General features: G+C 37.2%; 1 protein-coding gene across 5 annotated transcripts in view; it reads left to right on the top strand.

Moving 5' to 3' along the window:
- GRIA2 (glutamate ionotropic receptor AMPA type subunit 2) overlaps window positions 1-18384 on the top strand; it is a 97797-nt gene that overhangs the window by 48029 nt on the left and 31384 nt on the right. For all 5 annotated transcript variants that reach the window (XR_006166996.1, XM_042807631.1, XM_042807629.1 and 2 more), the window contains exons 4-6: window positions 139-335; window positions 4385-4438; window positions 6847-7008. Coding sequence is in view for 4 of the 5 variants with exons in the window: in XM_042807631.1 (XP_042663565.1) it covers window positions 139-335; window positions 4385-4438; window positions 6847-7008 (413 nt within the window). In the remaining variant the exon portion in view is untranslated. The remainder of the gene's footprint in view (window positions 1-138; window positions 336-4384; window positions 4439-6846; window positions 7009-18384) is intronic.

The following is an 18384-nucleotide window of genomic DNA, read 5'->3' as shown; positions in this document are numbered from 1 at the left end:
GAGTCCTAACAATGTGTGAAAGGTCAAACAAGTTACAGGGAAATCTTAAATAAGTAATTTCATAAATCACATCCTAGAAGCTTGTTATTCCTGAAGCTTTATCAGTCATATCTTCTGTTTTCTCCTGTGCTTCATTAGGCTTGTCAACACTGCAAGCTGTGCTGGATTCTGCTGCTGAAAAGAAATGGCAAGTGACTGCTATCAATGTAGGAAATATTAACAATGACAGGAAAGATGAAACTTACCGTTCACTGTTTCAAGATCTAGAGGTAAAAAAGGAAAGGCGAGTGATTTTGGACTGTGAGCGCGATAAAGTCAACGACATTGTTGATCAGGTTTGTTACTCTCTGTTCTTCAGTGACAGCAGTTAGCTATATTCCTTAAGTAAATGTAATGAGTTAATTTCTCTTGATCCTATTTTTGTGATTATTATGCATCATTTGGAAATAACAGGTTTGTGTTGAGGACCACATATATATCAGGCAGAATGTGAGCATGCAGATCCTATAGTCTCTCCCTTTGCTCAAAGGCAAAATAATTCTATCTGGATGATCCCGTATGGTTTTATATCTTGATTATTTAAAAAAAAAAAAAAATCTCATTAAGGCTATTTCACAACTTAAGTAGTATACTGCATTATATGTCATTGATACACTATTATATAAGGTGTCTTATAAATAGTTATATTATGTCTAGGAATTCTTCTTACACCTAGAAAGTGTTTTCTCCTTCTATTGCTTTTTCCAAGAACATTTTACATCTTGGGAAGGCTGTGTCAACAGCTTGTCTTTTTCCATTTAACTCCCTTCATAGTTCATGTTTCTAAGCAATTTGTCATTCGTTCTGTCCTTGGCTCTCTCTTTGTTTTGTCTCCCTTTTAAAGTGTGTTAACCGAAGTTGCGTGCTGTTTTCCATAGCTTAGGCCTCCTGAACTTTAAAGAGAACAGAAAATTATGTCTTCTCTCCAACCACACATATATTATTTGCCAGGGTTTTTTTTTTTATTATTATTTTTCACAACAGCATCACAGTCCTCTGATTCAAATTATTGCATTACCTTCAAATCCATCTCTTCACTCCTAGTGTCTAGGAAGGTCTTACTGTCTCTGTATCTTACTTCTTTTGTTTGTGCACACAGAGCACAATGGAAAATTGTAAGGATAGCTCCCTGCTGGCTTGAGCTTGACCATGTGAGACTGTGCAGCATCTGTAGGGATATATCATCAGAGTATGGATGCATTGGTTTGAAGCATTTTTGAAGGGCTTGTTGTTTCGGTCTTTGTTATGAAGGTCGTTAGATTTTCAAGAGGCTCAGGCAGTGACCAGTGTCCTAAATGGAGTGCATTGTACTTGTGTATTTTATTTGGAATTCATTTCCAGAGACTGTTTCTCTAATTTTCAAGATCAATTTGAGTTTGATCCTGTTCTCCAGAGCATTTGCTTATCATCTTCAGTTTTTTAAAATCATATTTTCTGACTTGTTATCCACATCAAGAAATGTACTGAATAGAGAAATGCTTGAGAGAAATAATACTTATAGGTCCTCTTCAACTGGTTCTCTGTGGCTTTTCAAATGGTTTTTCACTTACCTTACAGTGACTTTTTGTCTTTACCATGTTCGCTTAAGAGCTTGTAATGATGTCATGCAGGACAAAAGCCTTATTAGACTCAAGATATGTCACATCTGCTGTTTCCTTATTATCTATTAGGCTAGCTATCATGTCAGAGAAAGGAAAGAAATTAGTTTGACATATTTTGATTTTGACCTGACTATACTGACTGTTTATCATCTTACTATCCTGTAGATTCTTTTACAATTAAGTATGTAATATTCATACTTAATATTCTCTTCCCTCCAATGAAAGTTTGGCTGACTGTAAGTTCCTTCAGTTTCTCCTTTTGCCACTTCTTAAAGACAAGAATCCTCTTTATCCTTTAGTTACCACTCATTTTGACTGTCTGTGTTTAGTAACAGACCTATATTTTTTCTTTGGCTGCTTCTTATTTTGATTGCAGCTCAGGGAAATTTTTCTTGCCCTAATTACACTTTCTGCCTTGTTTTGAGTCTTAGATTTTCTCAGTTTATCCCCACAGACTTGTGCTTCTCCTTAAGCATATGGGTGCATAAACTTTTGTTTCCGCTGTTTTGATTTGTAAGTCATTGAATTCTAGATAACTCCATCAGCCACACAGGTCAGTTAATATAATTCAATTAGTTGTTCTCCTCAAAAAAGTTTACTGCTATGCCCTAGAATATCATCTCTTAAACTGCTGTTAGCTGTCTTATATGCGTTTAGCCTTGAAATTCTCTTTGTAAGATACCCTAGCAGTTTCTGGAGTTCGCTCTGGTTTTTAAGTCCATTATCCTTACTGGAAACTCTGTTCCCGTAACTTTTCTTCCTTATATAAAAAGGTAAACTCACTTTCAATTTCTCAAGTAGCCTAAAATAACTTTGTCTATTAATTTTCTCCATCTCTTAAAATGAAGGTCTGTGCTTGAACAATGGGTTTCTTGGCCTATAAGTATACTTTGAACGTGTTTTTCTGATTTGTCTTTTTTGAAAGCAGAATATATACTTCAAGTGTTGCTTTGCTACCAGATTTATTCTTTAAAAAATTCTTGTAATTCCTGCCCCAAAAAATGCCTCAGCAATTCCCTTCTTTTCATGAGGGTGCCTGAAGTAGACCCTTTGTATCAGCATCCCTTTACTTTTTCTGTGCATTTTTACTGAGACATGCAACAGGATTTCTGTTAAACAGATTTTTGTTGAATACTGAAGTATTATTTGCATTCTTGATATATAGAACAGCAACTTCTTTCTTCCTTGCTTTCTATTCTTGAACAAACCTTGTATTGCAGTGCTTTGGTTTATCCCACTAACATTTTAAGCTGTGATGGCAACCTCAGGTTCACCCATTTATGCTCTGTAGTCCTTGTATCTTTGTATAGACATGCAATATATTTGTAAAGTTGCTTCATCATTCTTGTTTTTTTGGTTCGTGTTACAGTTTCTGTGTTACAGTTCAAAAATATTTCAGTTCCCCATCTCTCCTCAGACTAGTTTATATTCCTCTTCTCTGATTTGGCAGGTCAGCGTTATCATGCTCTTCGTTATATAGCCTCTGTCTCTTCTCAGCCAGCTCCCTTTGCAGAATCTCATTTCCCCCTGATAACACCCTTTGGGCAGCCATGCAATTACTGCCACTTCTTGTCTATCCCTGCTTGAGATTCTAGTCTAAACTAGGGACACTGGTGAACACCATTGATCCAAAGATTTGCAGTTGCTGGTTGTTTTCTCAGATACCAATGAAGAAGCATTTTATGCAAAGAGCTAATCTGTTTGGTGTAACTGAAATCTCTTTGGAAGCAGCAGTTGCGTAAGAAATACATCTGAAGATAGTTCTTAAACCTTTTAGTAAGTAATGAGTTTTAAGTAGTCTGAACCAAGTAACTTTCAAAATTATTAAGTTCATATATCATGCATATATTGAGCTCAGAAGAGGAATAATCTAATAACTTCCATGGCCTATATAATATGATCCCTCTTAGTCTCAAACTCAAGTAATATAAAACAGCGTTAACCACTGCCTTCTATTTCTGTAACTTCATTAAAGCAAGTATGTGGAATGTCATTCACTGATATAAGTTACAGGATACCTATTCGGAATATTTTAGTTATGTTAAATGAGGAAATAAATGAATCATACTTTCTTGATTTTAGTTGTTCAAAAAGATGGAGGGAACCTCTAGAGTCTCCCGGATCCTTTCTCTGGAGAAGTGTTTTGCTTCAAAATGCAAACTCCCCCATACAGATGTAGTCTTAATTAGGCTTATTTGGAAGAAGAATCCATGCTACATGCCTGCCAGTGGAGACTGCTAAGAAACCACCAGCTGGCTTTGAGGGAGATTATGAGGAAGCCTTAGGGCAATAAGCAACAATTTGAAGTTTAAAAGACTTTCTCATAATGTAGATACCTTCATTAATGTCAGAGGGCTTTTAATTTTTTTTCTAGTTCAAGGAACGTTACAGTTCTGTTACAAAGGGAGCAGAATCTAAACAGGAATCTCTGAGGCACAGTGCATGATGCCTGCTCTTGCCTCTTCAGGTTGTGCCTTTAATGCACAGCATAGTAATGAGCATTCAGCTCCTCTGTTTACAGATCTTGGGACTTGGACTTCATCAGGACTAATTTCCACCAGCAGAGAGTGTGTTCAATGGTGCATCAGGTAAAATAAAAAGTAAACCACTGAACAAATCCAGTATTGCATTCCATGAAAGTCATAACTAGCTTTTACATCATACTGCGTTTTGTAGTTTTTAAGTCTCAGTCAATATATCAGGTGAATGTTCTCCATTACAGGGATATTTCTTCTTTTTCACAGGTTATCACAATTGGTAAACATGTTAAAGGATACCATTATATCATTGCAAATCTGGTAAGCATTTTTAGTATTTAAAATACCTGTATTACTCATTTTACAGTTTATCAACAGTATCAACTGCACATCAACTAGTATTTTATTTTAAATGTATTTTAGAAAATAAAAAAAAGCTAAATGTCTTTATCCTTGCTAAATGAATACACGTGTCGAGATGGTGTTTGTTTTATTGGTGGAGTCTCTTCAGGATTTAAATGCCTCCCATGATATTCCCCTCAACAGGGATGAATGTTGCTCAGGACCTTCAGTAGAACTTCACCCCTTTTTCTACATATGTTAGAAAAGTAGGATATGGAAATCAGAAAAATAACTTTCTGCATTATAGGCTGGTACATTCATTCAGCAAACTAATGTTTCTTCTCTCACCTCTAAATTACTTTAAAATTACAGTTCTTAGCTATCATTCTGCTAGACTAGTGAGTCTCAGCATTATACATCTTCATTCCTCAGATAGGCTTGGTAATCAGTTTGAATTAATCTTTTCTTGAACATAGGTGATCAGACAGTATAGTTAATAGTGTTCTTAAGGGGGAAGGTTCAGTAAACTCACTAAATTCTGTCAAGCTAAATTTGAAATTGTGTCTAAAGTTGAAGGGACATTTTATTGATATAAAGTAAGCAACACTTACTAAAGCTAGGGAATCTAATTTTTTTTTTGTAACAAAGCTAATTCTGTTACAGAAAAGAATTTTGGGAGATGCATGGTGTGAATGGCTCTCAATAATTTTTTTTCATCATTCATTCTTAGACTATGATAGCGTTTGATATAAATTCTAGCAGGGCCCAGGGTGCTCTAATATACACTCTGTCTTCCATAGTCCTTCAAGGGGTCTGAGGAAACAGCACAACCATCGTGTGTCTATCACACTTCAGACATAACCTCTGTCTCCTCCCAACCTTTGATCAAAACACTTCCCACTCCAGGTGGACAGTATTCCAAAGAATCACGTGTGTCACTAGACAGGTGCAAAGAAGCCTTACACTCTAAAGGCTTCTTTAAAATTAAGACAATGGGGTTTCATTTTTATAGTTATTAACTAATTTTCAGGATAAACAAGTTAAGGTACTGATATTCGCAAAGCAAGCATAAAAATCTTACAGTGTGTGAAAAATTGCCTAAATGTATTCCCTAACTGTATATAGTATTTTACATTGCAAATGTATAAACAGTATTTTGAGTCTTAAGGGAAACAAACATTTTAGAAAAATTGCCTAGTGTATTTCATTATGTTAACTGGTTACTATTTTAGCCTTTATTTTAATTTTGCCACAGTAAGCCTATAAGATCTAAAACTTACTGACTCTAGTATTTTAAAGCTGGTTAATACCATATTTGCTTCCTACAGATTTAAATAGTTTAAATACAAACATTGTAGATATTTTGTATAATATCATATAAAATATATATGGTAATTATTTCAAAACTGTGTATTTCTCTGTCAGAAAGAACGCTTATCTGGTACTTGATCATATCCCATCTTCTTCACTGAATCCACCTTCTTTCTTCTTTTCTTTACTGTAATAATGTTTTCCTCCAGTCTGATCAGTCAGTGAAGAAACTGATCTATTTTAAGAATAAGACATGCTGATAGATGGAGAAGAGGTCAAAGTATACAATGAATGTTCCTGTTGAAACATCAAGCTCATAATAACATTGAAGAAAGTTTTGTGATCCCTGTAGCGGTGTCTGTGTTAGCATGCAACAACACATCACTGATGAGTATCATTAGTATGCAATAATTAAAGAGCACCTAGTATAGCAAGCGTAGCAGCTTCTGATTATGTGGTCTGAAGTTGCTACTTCTATTTATGTTCACTTAGAGCATTCATTTAAACTGACTGAAGTGTCTGAAATCAGTATTTCATGTAAATTCATTTGTATGGTTATTTGGGGCAAGTTAAAACATAGAACATGGGAAACAGAACATAGGTACTGTTTGTAAGAATAAGAAGTAGTTCTTTATACTGGAGGGAGGAGGAAGGGGAGATGGTAAATCCTTCCATGTGCTTTAGTGTTTCTAGCAAAAAGAGGATACAACTGTGGCTGTAACTATTCCTGGCTAAAACTTGTTTGCCTAACTATGATTCATGTCAGTGTTCCCTTTCTCATTCAAGCAGTCCCATTGGAATTAACAGGATTGATAGGAAAGTAAGCATGGCAAGGACAGATCCACTCCGCCCTTGCTCTATAAAGGTGTATGTCTAGTGAGCAACAAGAGGCATTGCTGGCTGGCAAAGCTGATGACTTAATCCTGGCAGCCCAGGATTTAAACTTGGATCCTGTGAGAAAAATGCTGGCTTACACTTCTGCAATAGAAGTCATATGGTAACTCTTTATTTGTATATACTATTGAGACATCTGCCAAAACTGTTGGAATAACAGATGAAATGTCTTCTGTGCCCAGGGATTTACTGATGGAGATTTGTCAAAAATTCAGTTTGGAGGAGCTAACGTCTCAGGATTTCAGATAGTTGACTATGATGATCCTCTGGTGTCAAAATTTATACAACGTTGGTCAACACTGGAGGAAAAAGAATATCCCGGTGCACACACAAGTACAATTAAGGTATGTCTTACATTTATTTTAACCATGACAGATGTACAGGAAGTGAGGGAATTGGAATAGAAAGACAAGAGACAGAGAAAGCCCTTACAAATCAGCGGTGCCAGCACAATTTTATATTTCTCTGGGGTACTTCTAATCATAGGACTGGTTGAGCAAAGATGCTGCACTGTCAGAAACGTTCAAAACAACTTTAATTTTTCATGTGTCACTATAAATCTGCGCCTAACAGCTTGTTAGGTAATTGTTTTGGATGTGATTATATATTAAGTATTTACTGATTTTTTTTTTTGGTGTTGTTTTTTTTTTTTTTTCTTTCTCTTTCTCTGTGTTTTGGAATGTTTTAAAGGCAAATATTTGGTCATATGTAGGCTTCCAGGGAACACAGATCTAGCACTTTCTGATGTGCCATTTCTTTGAGAGATTATGTTAAGACAGTTGCTTTGAGACAGATGCCTAAATCCTACAAAAACTTTTAAAATTAAATGGTATCCTTGAGGTACAGAATCATGGTGTGATTTCAGTCCTGAGTGACACAAGATGTGACACTGGGCAAGTGGTTAAATTTCCTTAACTCAGTTTTTCCTCCGGATAAAGACAGGATAATAGTACTTTCTTACCTTCTGTCACCATTATGAGGATCAATTAGTGCTTGCAAGATGTTAAAAAGAACAATGCAATTTTAATGCTAAATAATTTTTCTTTTAAGCAATACAGTCAGAAATTTTATTCAGAATGAGTATATGTAAATAACTTTGAAATGTATTAATACAGAAAGATAAATGGCAGATGTTGTAGGCATAACTTTTTTTGTGCTACAGTTTGAATATGAAGCATATTCTTGATTTATAATGAGACGGATAAGAAGTTCCAGGAAGGAATGGAAGAACCATTTTTTAAATTCCGGGAACAAAAATCCTTTAAAACACACAACCTTAATTTAAATTTTAAAATAAAGTTAGTACATTTCTTTTTTTCTGAGGCCAAATTTGGGGGTGACTTAGTCAAAGCTATGATTTTTCTGTGTTCATTTTTGTATTTTAAAATCTTTATGACAGAATAAGTGAATTTCTCATTTGAAGTTTGACAAAGTACACTAGAGTCTGTGTCATGCCTTTAGATACATCCATTTACATACATGTAACATATATAATAAGTATTACTCTCATTTAGGAAGAAGGGAAGGGATGTGGCTGTGGGTGATTAATACCATTCTTTTGTCTCTCTGAATCTTGAATGCCCAAATCTACCTGCCTAGTAATGTTGCAGAATCACAGACTGGAAATAATCACAGTGGAATGCATGACTAAAGTAAAAAAGTCTATCTGAAACGAAACTGAAACCAAGATGCAGATTTCTCATTGATATAAAAATAAATCAGTGCTAAGGACTCTGGTACCTCTGGAATTACTTACAGTAGGGGGGAAATGGTATGTGTGTTACATAAGATGAAGTGGTTGAAATGTTTCATTATAGCATTAAAATTGAAAGGGTTGAAGGATAGTATTTGAAATACCTTACGTTTTTGAGGTTTATTTTGTTGTGGATAGGAAAAATAAATGGAAACATTTATTTTCATTAATTTCATTAACTTAAAACACATTTTAAATTCAATTTAAAAGGCTGATCTGTCTTCCTTTATATATTGTCTGCTCCAGGAACATGCAAGATCATACTGACATTCAGTCAAGAGATTGAGTCTTAAATTATCAGATAATTTATAAATGCTAGAGGTATTAATGGGGAGAAATACATGGATGTATTGGAGAGATTGTATCACTTACTGTATTTCTTTGTGTAGCTTTCTATCTTTTGCCCTTATACACATATTACTTGTCATTTTTTCCTGCCATTACCTGTAAGGACAGAGATACGTCACATTTCATTCCCATCCTCAAGGGAGCTAGAGGCAGAGCAGAATCATAGAAATCATAGAAACAGGGTAAGAAAGGTCTCTGAGAAATCACTCAGCCCATTCTCCCTGTCTGAAGGCAGGATCAGATATACCTGCGCAGTTCCTGTGGATAGTGATTTCACAGCTTCCCCGAGTATTTTATTTCAGAGCTTAAATAGTCTTATTTTTGTTTTTGTTGAACCTAAATCAACCTTTGTATCATCTAATCCATTACTCCTTTATCTGTTTCTAATTGATATGAGGAAGTTCTCCTTTTTAGCCATCCTTCTATCTTTGAAGATGGCTGCCATATTTGTCCTTAGTTTCCTCCCTGCTAAGCTAAATAATCCCTTTTCCTTTGAATTTTCTACTCTCAAGATTCTGTTCGTCATTTTGCTCTGGAACCTTTCTAATTGGTACCCATCTTCTTTGAAATGCCGGGCTGGATACAGCACTGCATCTGAGTGCTGTGCTGTAGAAATCAGAATAATGGCTTCGTGTATCTCAGAGACACTACTCCTTTCAGGACTTCCTTTTGTGTTAATCTTTTTTATTTTTTTTTTCACCTCACCATCATAACAGTTAAAATATATTTATCATGAGATACACACTAACATCCAGATCTTTTTCTGTATTCCTTTTTTGTACTGCTCCTGATTTAGACAGTCTCGTACCATATCTGTGCACTTGATCATTCCTTTAAAGTACAGGATTTTTCATCTATTCTTGTTAAATTACATTCTCTACCTGTCCTTCCTGAACATGCCATTCCTTCTTATATTAATATTCTATCTGTGTTTGTTATACTCTGCTTCTTGGAATAGTGTATAAACATCCAAGTTACTGAGCAGGTTAACTCACTGGTCTCCCGTGTGTCCCTTTTGTGATCTTATGAATAACCTTTCTCCGCTTTTGGTTTCGAGCCAGTTGTCCAAATTGTCAGTGTTTATAAATGAGCTTTTGCCAATACTTCCCATGGAATCTAGGAAGCTGTCACTACAAATTCTGGATGAAACAGATAGGAAGGCTAATAAACTCTGCATTATCAATACAGAAATGAGAGGAGGTTACATGCCCCTAGCAGGTAATGTTACCCTGGGATTGCAGATGTTAATCTCATTTTAGGCAGTAGCATTACAAATGTGTTGTATTCATTTTACATTATAAAATTCAAGTCAGTGGAATATGATGGACCTGATATGACAAGCATATCACAGCATCCAAGTACAGTCCTGAAAATGGAGAAAGATACCTCTCTATAAGAAAAAGTGTATTTCAAAGGAACGTGCTCTCCAAGAAATAAAAACATTGTTGAAAACCTGTTCCACAGATGTCCAGAAGAGGACCTGGATCAAATTGCTTTAAAAATGTATCTTTACAACTTATAAAATATTAATTATAAGAAATTGCAGTCTTAGGACATAGATAAGAAGAGACACTGATTTCATTTGTTGCTGCACTGTACCTGGACTGGTAAAACCCACGAGATGTAAAGATTAAGCAGGACACTTAAAACTGGTGCTTTGCTGTCTTTTTACAAAAGGTCTTCTCATCTTTCAAAAATAAAGCTGCTATACTGTTTACCTCAGATTAAATTTAAAATATTTCTGTTGTAAGTGACAGTGTCATCAGTCTCTGCATGCAATTCTAGAAGAGTTAATAATGTGTAGATCTTGAAACATACCACTGAGCATCCTGGCAAATTTCTTTGTCAAGTAGCAAAACAAAAGCCTAAGAATAAGAAATTGAAATCCCCTTTTGATCCATTATTGTGTATTTACAAATATGCAGGTCTTTCTGAGCCTTAGTGTTGTGTCAGGCTATAATGTCTAAGACAAACTTCTTGCTGTTGCGGAAAGACACTGAAGGACAACACATCCATTCGCATCCAACTGCTAAAACTTCCTAATCTGATTAATTCATTCTGTTGAGGGGAAGCCTTTGGTCTAATTCCAGGAAGAAGCTCAATTCCTACCTCTCGAAGGCTAGTGAGACATAGTAAGTTGTGTTGGGTTTGTGTAGTAAAGTTTTGGTAACAGGGGCACTACAGGGGTGGCTTCTGTGAGGAGCTGCTAGAAGCTTCCCCTGTGCCTGAGAGAGCTAATGCAGCCAAGGCCGGGCCCATCAGCAACGGTGGTAGTGCCTCTGGGATAATGTATTTAAGAAAGGAAGTAAAAAAAAAAAATAAAACCAAAAACCAAACAGTGTGAGAGCAATTGCAGCTGGGAGAGAGGAGTGAGAATATGCGAGAGCAACAGCTCTGCAGCCCCAAGGCCAGTGAAGGAGGAGGGGCAGGAGGTGCTCCAGGCGCCAGAGCAGAGGTTCCCCTGCAGCCCGTGGGGAAGCCCACGGTGAGGCAGGCTGTGCCCTGCGGCCCGTGGAGGTTAACGGTGGGGCAGATCCCCACCTGAGGCCCATGGAGGACCCCGTGCCAGAGCAGGTGGGTGCCCGAAGGAGGCTGTGACCCCGTGGGAAGCCCACGCTGGAGCAGGCTCCTGGCAGGATCTGTGGACCCGTGGAGAGAAGAGCCAGAGAAGGTGGAGCAGGTTTGCTGGCAGGACTTGTGACCCCGAGGAGGACCCACGCTGGAGCAGTTCATGAAGGACTGCAGCCCATGGGAAGGACCCACATTGGAGAAGTTTGTGAAGGACTGAGTCCCATGGGAGGGACCCCACGCTGGAGACAAAGAAAAGTGTGAGGAGTCCTCCCGCTGAGGAGGAACTGATTGCAACCCCCACTCCCTGTCCCCCTGAACTGCTGGGGTGAGGAGGTAGAGAAACGGGGAGTCAAGTTCAGCCCAGGAAGAAGGGAGGGGTGGGGGGAAGGTGTTTTCAATTTTTTGTTTTCTTTTTATCCTACTCTGATTTGATTAGTAATAAATTAAATTAACTTTCCCCAAATCAAGTCTGGTGTGCCCATGACAGTAATTGGTGAGTGATCTCTCCCTGTCCTTATCTCAACCCACGAGACTTTCATTATTTTTTTTCTCTCCTTGGCGCAGCTGAGGGGGAGGACTGATAGAGAGGGTTTTGTGGGCACCTGGTATCCAGCGTAAAGTACCCAGGTGCAGGCGGGGGAGAGGAGCGGCTGGAGAGCCTCCCTGCAGGAAGGGGTGTGGGGGTGCTGGGCGCCAGCAGGCTCAGCACCAGCCAGCGCTGGGCCCCGGCAGCCCCGAGGGCGTCAAACACAGCCCGGCCGGCCGGGCAGGAGAGGGGATTATCCCCCCCCCGCAGCTCCAGGAGGGACGTCCAGGTCCTGGGGTGCGTCCAGAGGAGGCAACAGAGCTGGGGGGGGGCTGGGGGGCACGGGCTGTGAGGGGCGGCTGGGGGCTTTGGGCCTGGAGCAGAGGAGGCCGAGGGGCGACCTCCCGGGGGGGGGCGTGGAGAGGGAGGTGCTGAGCTCTTCCCCCGGGGATCCGGGGACGGGACGCTGGGGAGTGGTTCAAGGCTGCACCAGGGGAGGGTTAGGCCGGGCTTTAGGAAGCCTTTCTTTACCGAGAGGCGGTAAGAACCTTCCAACTAAAATATTCTGTTCTATACTATATGTCATCCTAGTCTGTGATGAGCTTTTCTAAGAACAACCTTAGTCTTGGTGTGTGCAAGAGGCTTGTGAGACAACTTACGTATGGTATATACAGAAACTGTGCAGCATGCAGAAAAGAATTTAGGGCTGCCTGGGAGAATACTGTTGTGTTGGAAGATGGTAACAACGCCAGTACTCATTGCGGCTGTTTTCAGTGGCTCAAACTGCTTCATGCTGGTACATTATGTTTCAGATGATCAGAATTTATACAATTGTATTTAAAGCTTTACAATCTCTTCCTCCCCGCCTCAATCAATGCATAGCTAAGATAACAACAGATTGTTTTTGCCTTCTGATTTTACCTTTAGTAGCTTCGCATTTTCAAGTCTCTTTTTTATAGACAAGTCATCTAGTCTTTTAGAAAAATATTACAAAATCTGTTGGTTTGTTTGTTGTTTTTTCTTTTTTTTTTCCCAAAGATAATGTGATTCTAGAATTTGAAGTGTGTGTATGGTACCACTGTGCTCTTTATGATAAAATTGCAAAAGTTGGAAACTGCCAATCTTAAACTGTAAGTCAGGAAGACTGAAACTTGTAATTGAAGACTGTTGGTTTAACTCTACTGGTGCTGATTTACCTCAAGGATGGAATACAGAAAGTATGCAGACAATTATGAAAGTGCTTATTTACCTTGCAGAAATAATTAAAATTTAGATGACTTGTGGATAATAAGGAACAAAGAAGAGAAGAGTGAAAATATGTCTTCAAACTGGAAATTCAGAAAGCATTTGGTTTAGATATAGGCAACTAAGCAAAAACAATTAATGAGTTATACAATACTTTCATTTTGCGGCATGCCTCTTATGATTGCAGTGTGTCGGAAAATGGTTTTATAATACCTGGCATTTTGTACCTGCTACAATTTTAATGGAAAAATATGGGTGCTTATGCTTGAATTCAAGTAGACTATGATGATTTATAAATAAGAATTTTAAAATATTAGTTAGCTTCAGTATTTATTACATGATTTAACCAGGAGCTGAACTAGAGTAATTTTTTTTTTTTTTAAGGTACCTTTGTAAAACTGTAGATTTGTGAGATTTTTGTGCCTACGTTTCCCAGTCATTTTGTTTTGGTTCCCTGGACATAAAAGAATACACATCTAGCAGTTGGCATTCTAGCTACCCAGTTTCACTGGGCTTTTGTATCCCCATATTCAATCATCTCTACCTGCAAAAATATATATGAAAAATGTGGACACAGGAAATTTCAGCATTAAACTTCATGCTTTTTAATAGCTTAGGGCTCTTTTGCATAAATAATCACTCATTCTAGCATAGTTGGTTTGTTTTGTTTGTTTGGCATTTTTTTTTAAGGAAACTCAATTAAAGAAAGGAACATTTAGTCAGTGAAAGCAGCGGGTGGTTTGAGGCATTATCTGTAGGTTTGTATCAGACACACAAAGGGCCTATTGACCCAGATCCTTCTGTCCTACATGTAAAAGTGGCTGAACTGCGCTGAAGCAAAAGTATTTGCCAGACTTCAGAAGATTACAGAGCCAAGTCCCAATGTCCCTATGCAGCTCTGTTCCTTTGAATTTGAATCTACTTATTTTTAGTAATTATTAGTGTTTAAGGATCTTCAGCCAACAGAGTGCAATGGATTCCTCCTGCCTATTTTCCCAGGAACTCTTTATCACTTTTTTCAACCTGAATATGGTTGATATAAATAGAAGAAAATTGCTATTCCTTCATGCTCCAAGTGTTTAGCAAGATCAGTCATGCCTCTGGCCTCACCAAGATCAATGTCATTTAGGACAGGAGCGCTTGATGGAGAAATGGCGATAAGAGCAGAAGGGAGAGTGATACACAAAGCTGAAAGCAGTAGTAGGAGAGTGTGTCATTCAAAAAAAGGGGTCAGCAAAGTGGAAGGAGCCAGCTGGGACATAAATGAAAGGCACAGAAAGGAGGTGGCAGCTCAGACCTGGAGAGGCATCCATGGCCAAATGGTTCTTGCGTCGGGGGAATAAGGGAAGAGGAGAAGCACTGAGGATATCTTACGTGAACAAGGAGAGGAGACATATGCAGGCTTACTGCTGGAGCAAGGGTGGTATTGAGGACCAGTCAAAGTAGGTAACTGCCTATATTAGCCAGTATGGGGTGGCAGAAAAGCAAACATGAAGTGCTTATTATTCTCTGACAGTAACTATTTCTCGGTAAAGTCAGCAACCTGGTAAGACTGATGTACTTAATTCTATTAGTGTTTTACTTGGAATTAGATTGGAGCAAACAGGAGAAAGTTTTTCAACTTGAAACAAAAGGCAAACACTTGTGCTGGTTGGGGTGTAGATGAGAATTGATGATGAAAATAGGGAGGTGTTGTGGTTTAGGGGTTTTTTTCTTTTAAATTTGAAACTTGGAATTATTAGTATTAGCTTTAAGTGGCAGGTTTAAGAAATTTTTAGAACACTGTAGTATATATGATGAGAACTCTCAGATCCTGTTGATTGATTTTGGTTTTTTTCTTTTTTTTTTTTTCCTGGTAAGTGAATTTGTGCAAGGTGTGTTGTAATATCAAGTCCAGCTACCCCTCCTACACATTGTTACAGAGGATAGCAATGATTCAGAATACAGTAAAACCAAATTAAAAGATCATTTAGTGTGGTTTTATTTAATAAATTTCTGTTGTGGTGTTGTTCAGCTTCTAGGATAAATAATTTATTTTCATTAATCTATATACGACATTCTGTTGACTAAGTAAAAATAATATAGCTGAAGAGGCTAATTGAATTTTCAGGTTCTAATCATTCATATAGTATCAGTCATTTTATAAAAGAGAATGATCTAAACTCTAATTTCCTTTCTACTATTTTCATTAATTGCACCAACCACGAATGATTCTACTAGAAAATCATCTAGAATACATTTTTATGGTCATCTCAATAACTGTCTCTTGGTTAAAAGCTCAACTCAAGGATATTTACCATAGTTAATAACACTTGGATTGCCATTTTGTTATCATAAAAAGAGCAACGAATGAAGACTGTATTTCAGTAAATATTTTAGTAAAAGAGCATTTTATATTTTAAAATTTGTATCTGCTGTAAGTCATATATGCTTACTGATTTGTGACCTTATTTTTTGAAGAGGAAGTGACATTTGTGATAGAACATAGGGATTTAAAGAGACTCAAGTGTATTTTTAGGGTAAAGCAATAAAAAAAAGAAAACCAAAGAACCCTCAGAAAACAAAAATCACTCCCTGCCTCCCCCCCCCCCAAGAAAAAAACACGTCCCCCCACTTTAACACTTTAAACATTCATACTACCTCTGTCAAATCCATTTCTTACATCATGACTTTTCAGAGAAGTCTTTTGCCTTCTTGTTTGTACATTTTGTTCTCATCTTCTGCTTTAAATTTTCCTACTTTGTCTGTTTACAGTATTATAACCATAGTCTTCAGTTTTTGCCACTGGATCGTGCTGATTTTTAACACAGAAGAGAGGCAGACTTTCCTCTAGTGTAGCCTTGAAGAAAAAGGTTTTCTGTATTCATGTGGTGATTAAAAAGGCATATGTTCATTGTGGTTTACAGTAAATTAAATGTGATTTTATCAGTAGCACTGCTGTTTTGGAAGTATATTTTGTTCAAAGTTAGAAGATTACACAAATAATTGTAAAATCTTACTTATTTTGTTAGTGTGTATATTTTCCGCAGGAAATGGCATGGATTAGAAGACAACTACGTTTTTTATAAGGAAAATGCTGTGGGTTCAAATCCAAATAATTGTTTTTATTATTTCTGTCAAGCTCTATGGATTCAAATCCAAATAATTGGTTTTAATTTTTTGTCAAACTCTGTGGTTTTTAGTGATATAAAGTTCACCAGGAGTAAGCTGTAGGTTTGAGAATTAGGAGGGTTTAAAAAGCTTCTATAAAATTGGGATAGAATGGGGAAAGAATTAATAGATTTTTGAAGGAACTTAATGAAAAGAAGTGAGTTTAGATAGTAAACTTTTCAGCCAGTGAGTAATGACTGGAGATTTTAAGAACCTCCATGATTTGAGGTTCAAAGAAGTTGTTACACAAATGTAGTGAATGTACAATTTACATTTGTACAAATATGTAAATTATTAATAGAGTTGTTTCTACCTTTACTGTAAGGAGAGATTAGGTGTCCTCCTGATTTATTTTTAATTATTTAGAATTTTTCAGAGGGAGAAGGAAAGGTATAAGGTAGAAAAAAAAAAGATAAACTGTGAGGATTTGCATTAAAAGCTACTGCATTCTTCTCAAGATCTTGTTTTAATACCTGATAGTTACTCTTTCTCATGAGGAACTGTTTATAGGAAAGATATTTTTGTATTTAGAAAAAAGGCTACAGTCGTGAATGGGGTTTTTTGGGTTGTTTGTGTTTTTTTTTTTTTTTTTAATAGTAGCATAAAACCTGCCATGTTGTTTTTAATGGCACTGGCTAGGAGAACACCTTGTAGAACTTTGTCTGCTTCAGTATTTCTTTGACTTTAGATAGCTTATACATGATTATTGGAGTAACAGCAAAATAAAAGCATTGTCCAGCAGTGCACTGTACTGTAAGATTGTTACTGACCACTCTCTGAGTGAACAATATTGAATCATCTCACCAGTTTTATGCTTTAGATACGTTTGCCTTGATCAGCAAAAGCTGAGACAAAACAACCTGGTGGACTCAGAATAAATGGCAGGACACTTCTGAAAGTATCTGTACATCTTTCTGTGAGCACTGATGGCTGAGTTGAGACTGAGGTCAAAGGATTTCTAAGATTGTCTGACACAGCAGAGCTGTTCTTCTGTAATGCATTTTCAGAAAATAAAGGGAGCAAGATGTTGGGCTGATTTGACGTTCTGGATAATGGAAGGGATAAATTCCCACACAACTTCTCTATTAACACTCCTGAATGAGTGTAAGACATGCATGCTGACTTTATGTTCCTTTGAATGGAAAAAGATCTGGAAGTTCAGTAGATACAAATGCCAGAACTGTTAATAAGATCTGGCACTGTTCTGCTTCCTTCTGGAAGATAGAGGGTTCACTTTGTTGCTAAAACCTTTGCCCATATCTGTGATTCTTTTTCTTCTCTGACATCCTTCTGGTATTTTGAAGAAAATTCTGTTTTACAATAGCATTAGCTCTTCTCTTTGGCCATTGCATTAAATCTAATGGAAGACCAAAGTACTTTAAAACCTCTGACCTCAGTGTAAAATAAAAAAAATAAAAAAAAAAAATAAAAAAAAAAAAGGCAGGTATCTGTACTCTTTTTTTCTGATGAATTAGCACTTCTGATGACTAGTGAGAAGAGTGTTCTTCTGGACTGGAGATAATGTTGGGGAAGAAATTACAGTCTGGGATTCTCCTTCTTATTAGAGTAGTAAGTGAAATAGGTAGAAGGGCCAAGCACCTTGTGGTTTGTAAATCTTGTGATCTTTACTATATTCAGTTTTAAAAGGAGTGAAAGAAGGGTCACTTTTCCCTATAAATATCCTACAGTGGGAGTGCTAGGATAATTCAAATGCCCCAGTCTTGTCAGCATCTGCTGGATGTCCTATGAGTTTGTCTTTCAAATAGGAGTTAGACTTCCAGCGATGTCAACTTAGACAGGTGCCTAGCTACAGGATATGCCCAAAAACCAGCCTTTCTAAACCAAACAAGGAGATACCTAAAGAACATAAACACATCACAAAATCAACAGGTTTTCTGGATAGCAGTTTTGGACCTGCAATCTTAAATGTTTCTAAGGTGACAGGTTGCTTAAGGCATACTTTGCATCTGATGTTCTGCAGTAGGGCTTGATCTCTAACCCCATCTTTACTGAGTTTAATTAAACAGAAATATTTTTAAAGATTCAGTAATTTTACATTTTATTCATTTTTCTTCACCTTTTAGTCAGGATTGTTATAAAAAATATCACAATCAGTTGATACTTCCA

Source organism: Tyto alba, unplaced genomic scaffold (assembly GCF_018691265.1).
Source record: "Tyto alba isolate M040663 unplaced genomic scaffold, T.alba_DEE_v4.0 Super-Scaffold_6, whole genome shotgun sequence".
NCBI classification, from domain to species: domain Eukaryota; kingdom Metazoa; phylum Chordata; class Aves; order Strigiformes; family Tytonidae; genus Tyto; species Tyto alba.
Note: the sequence above shows the minus strand (reverse complement) of the source record. Positions and strands in the feature narration are given on the sequence as shown.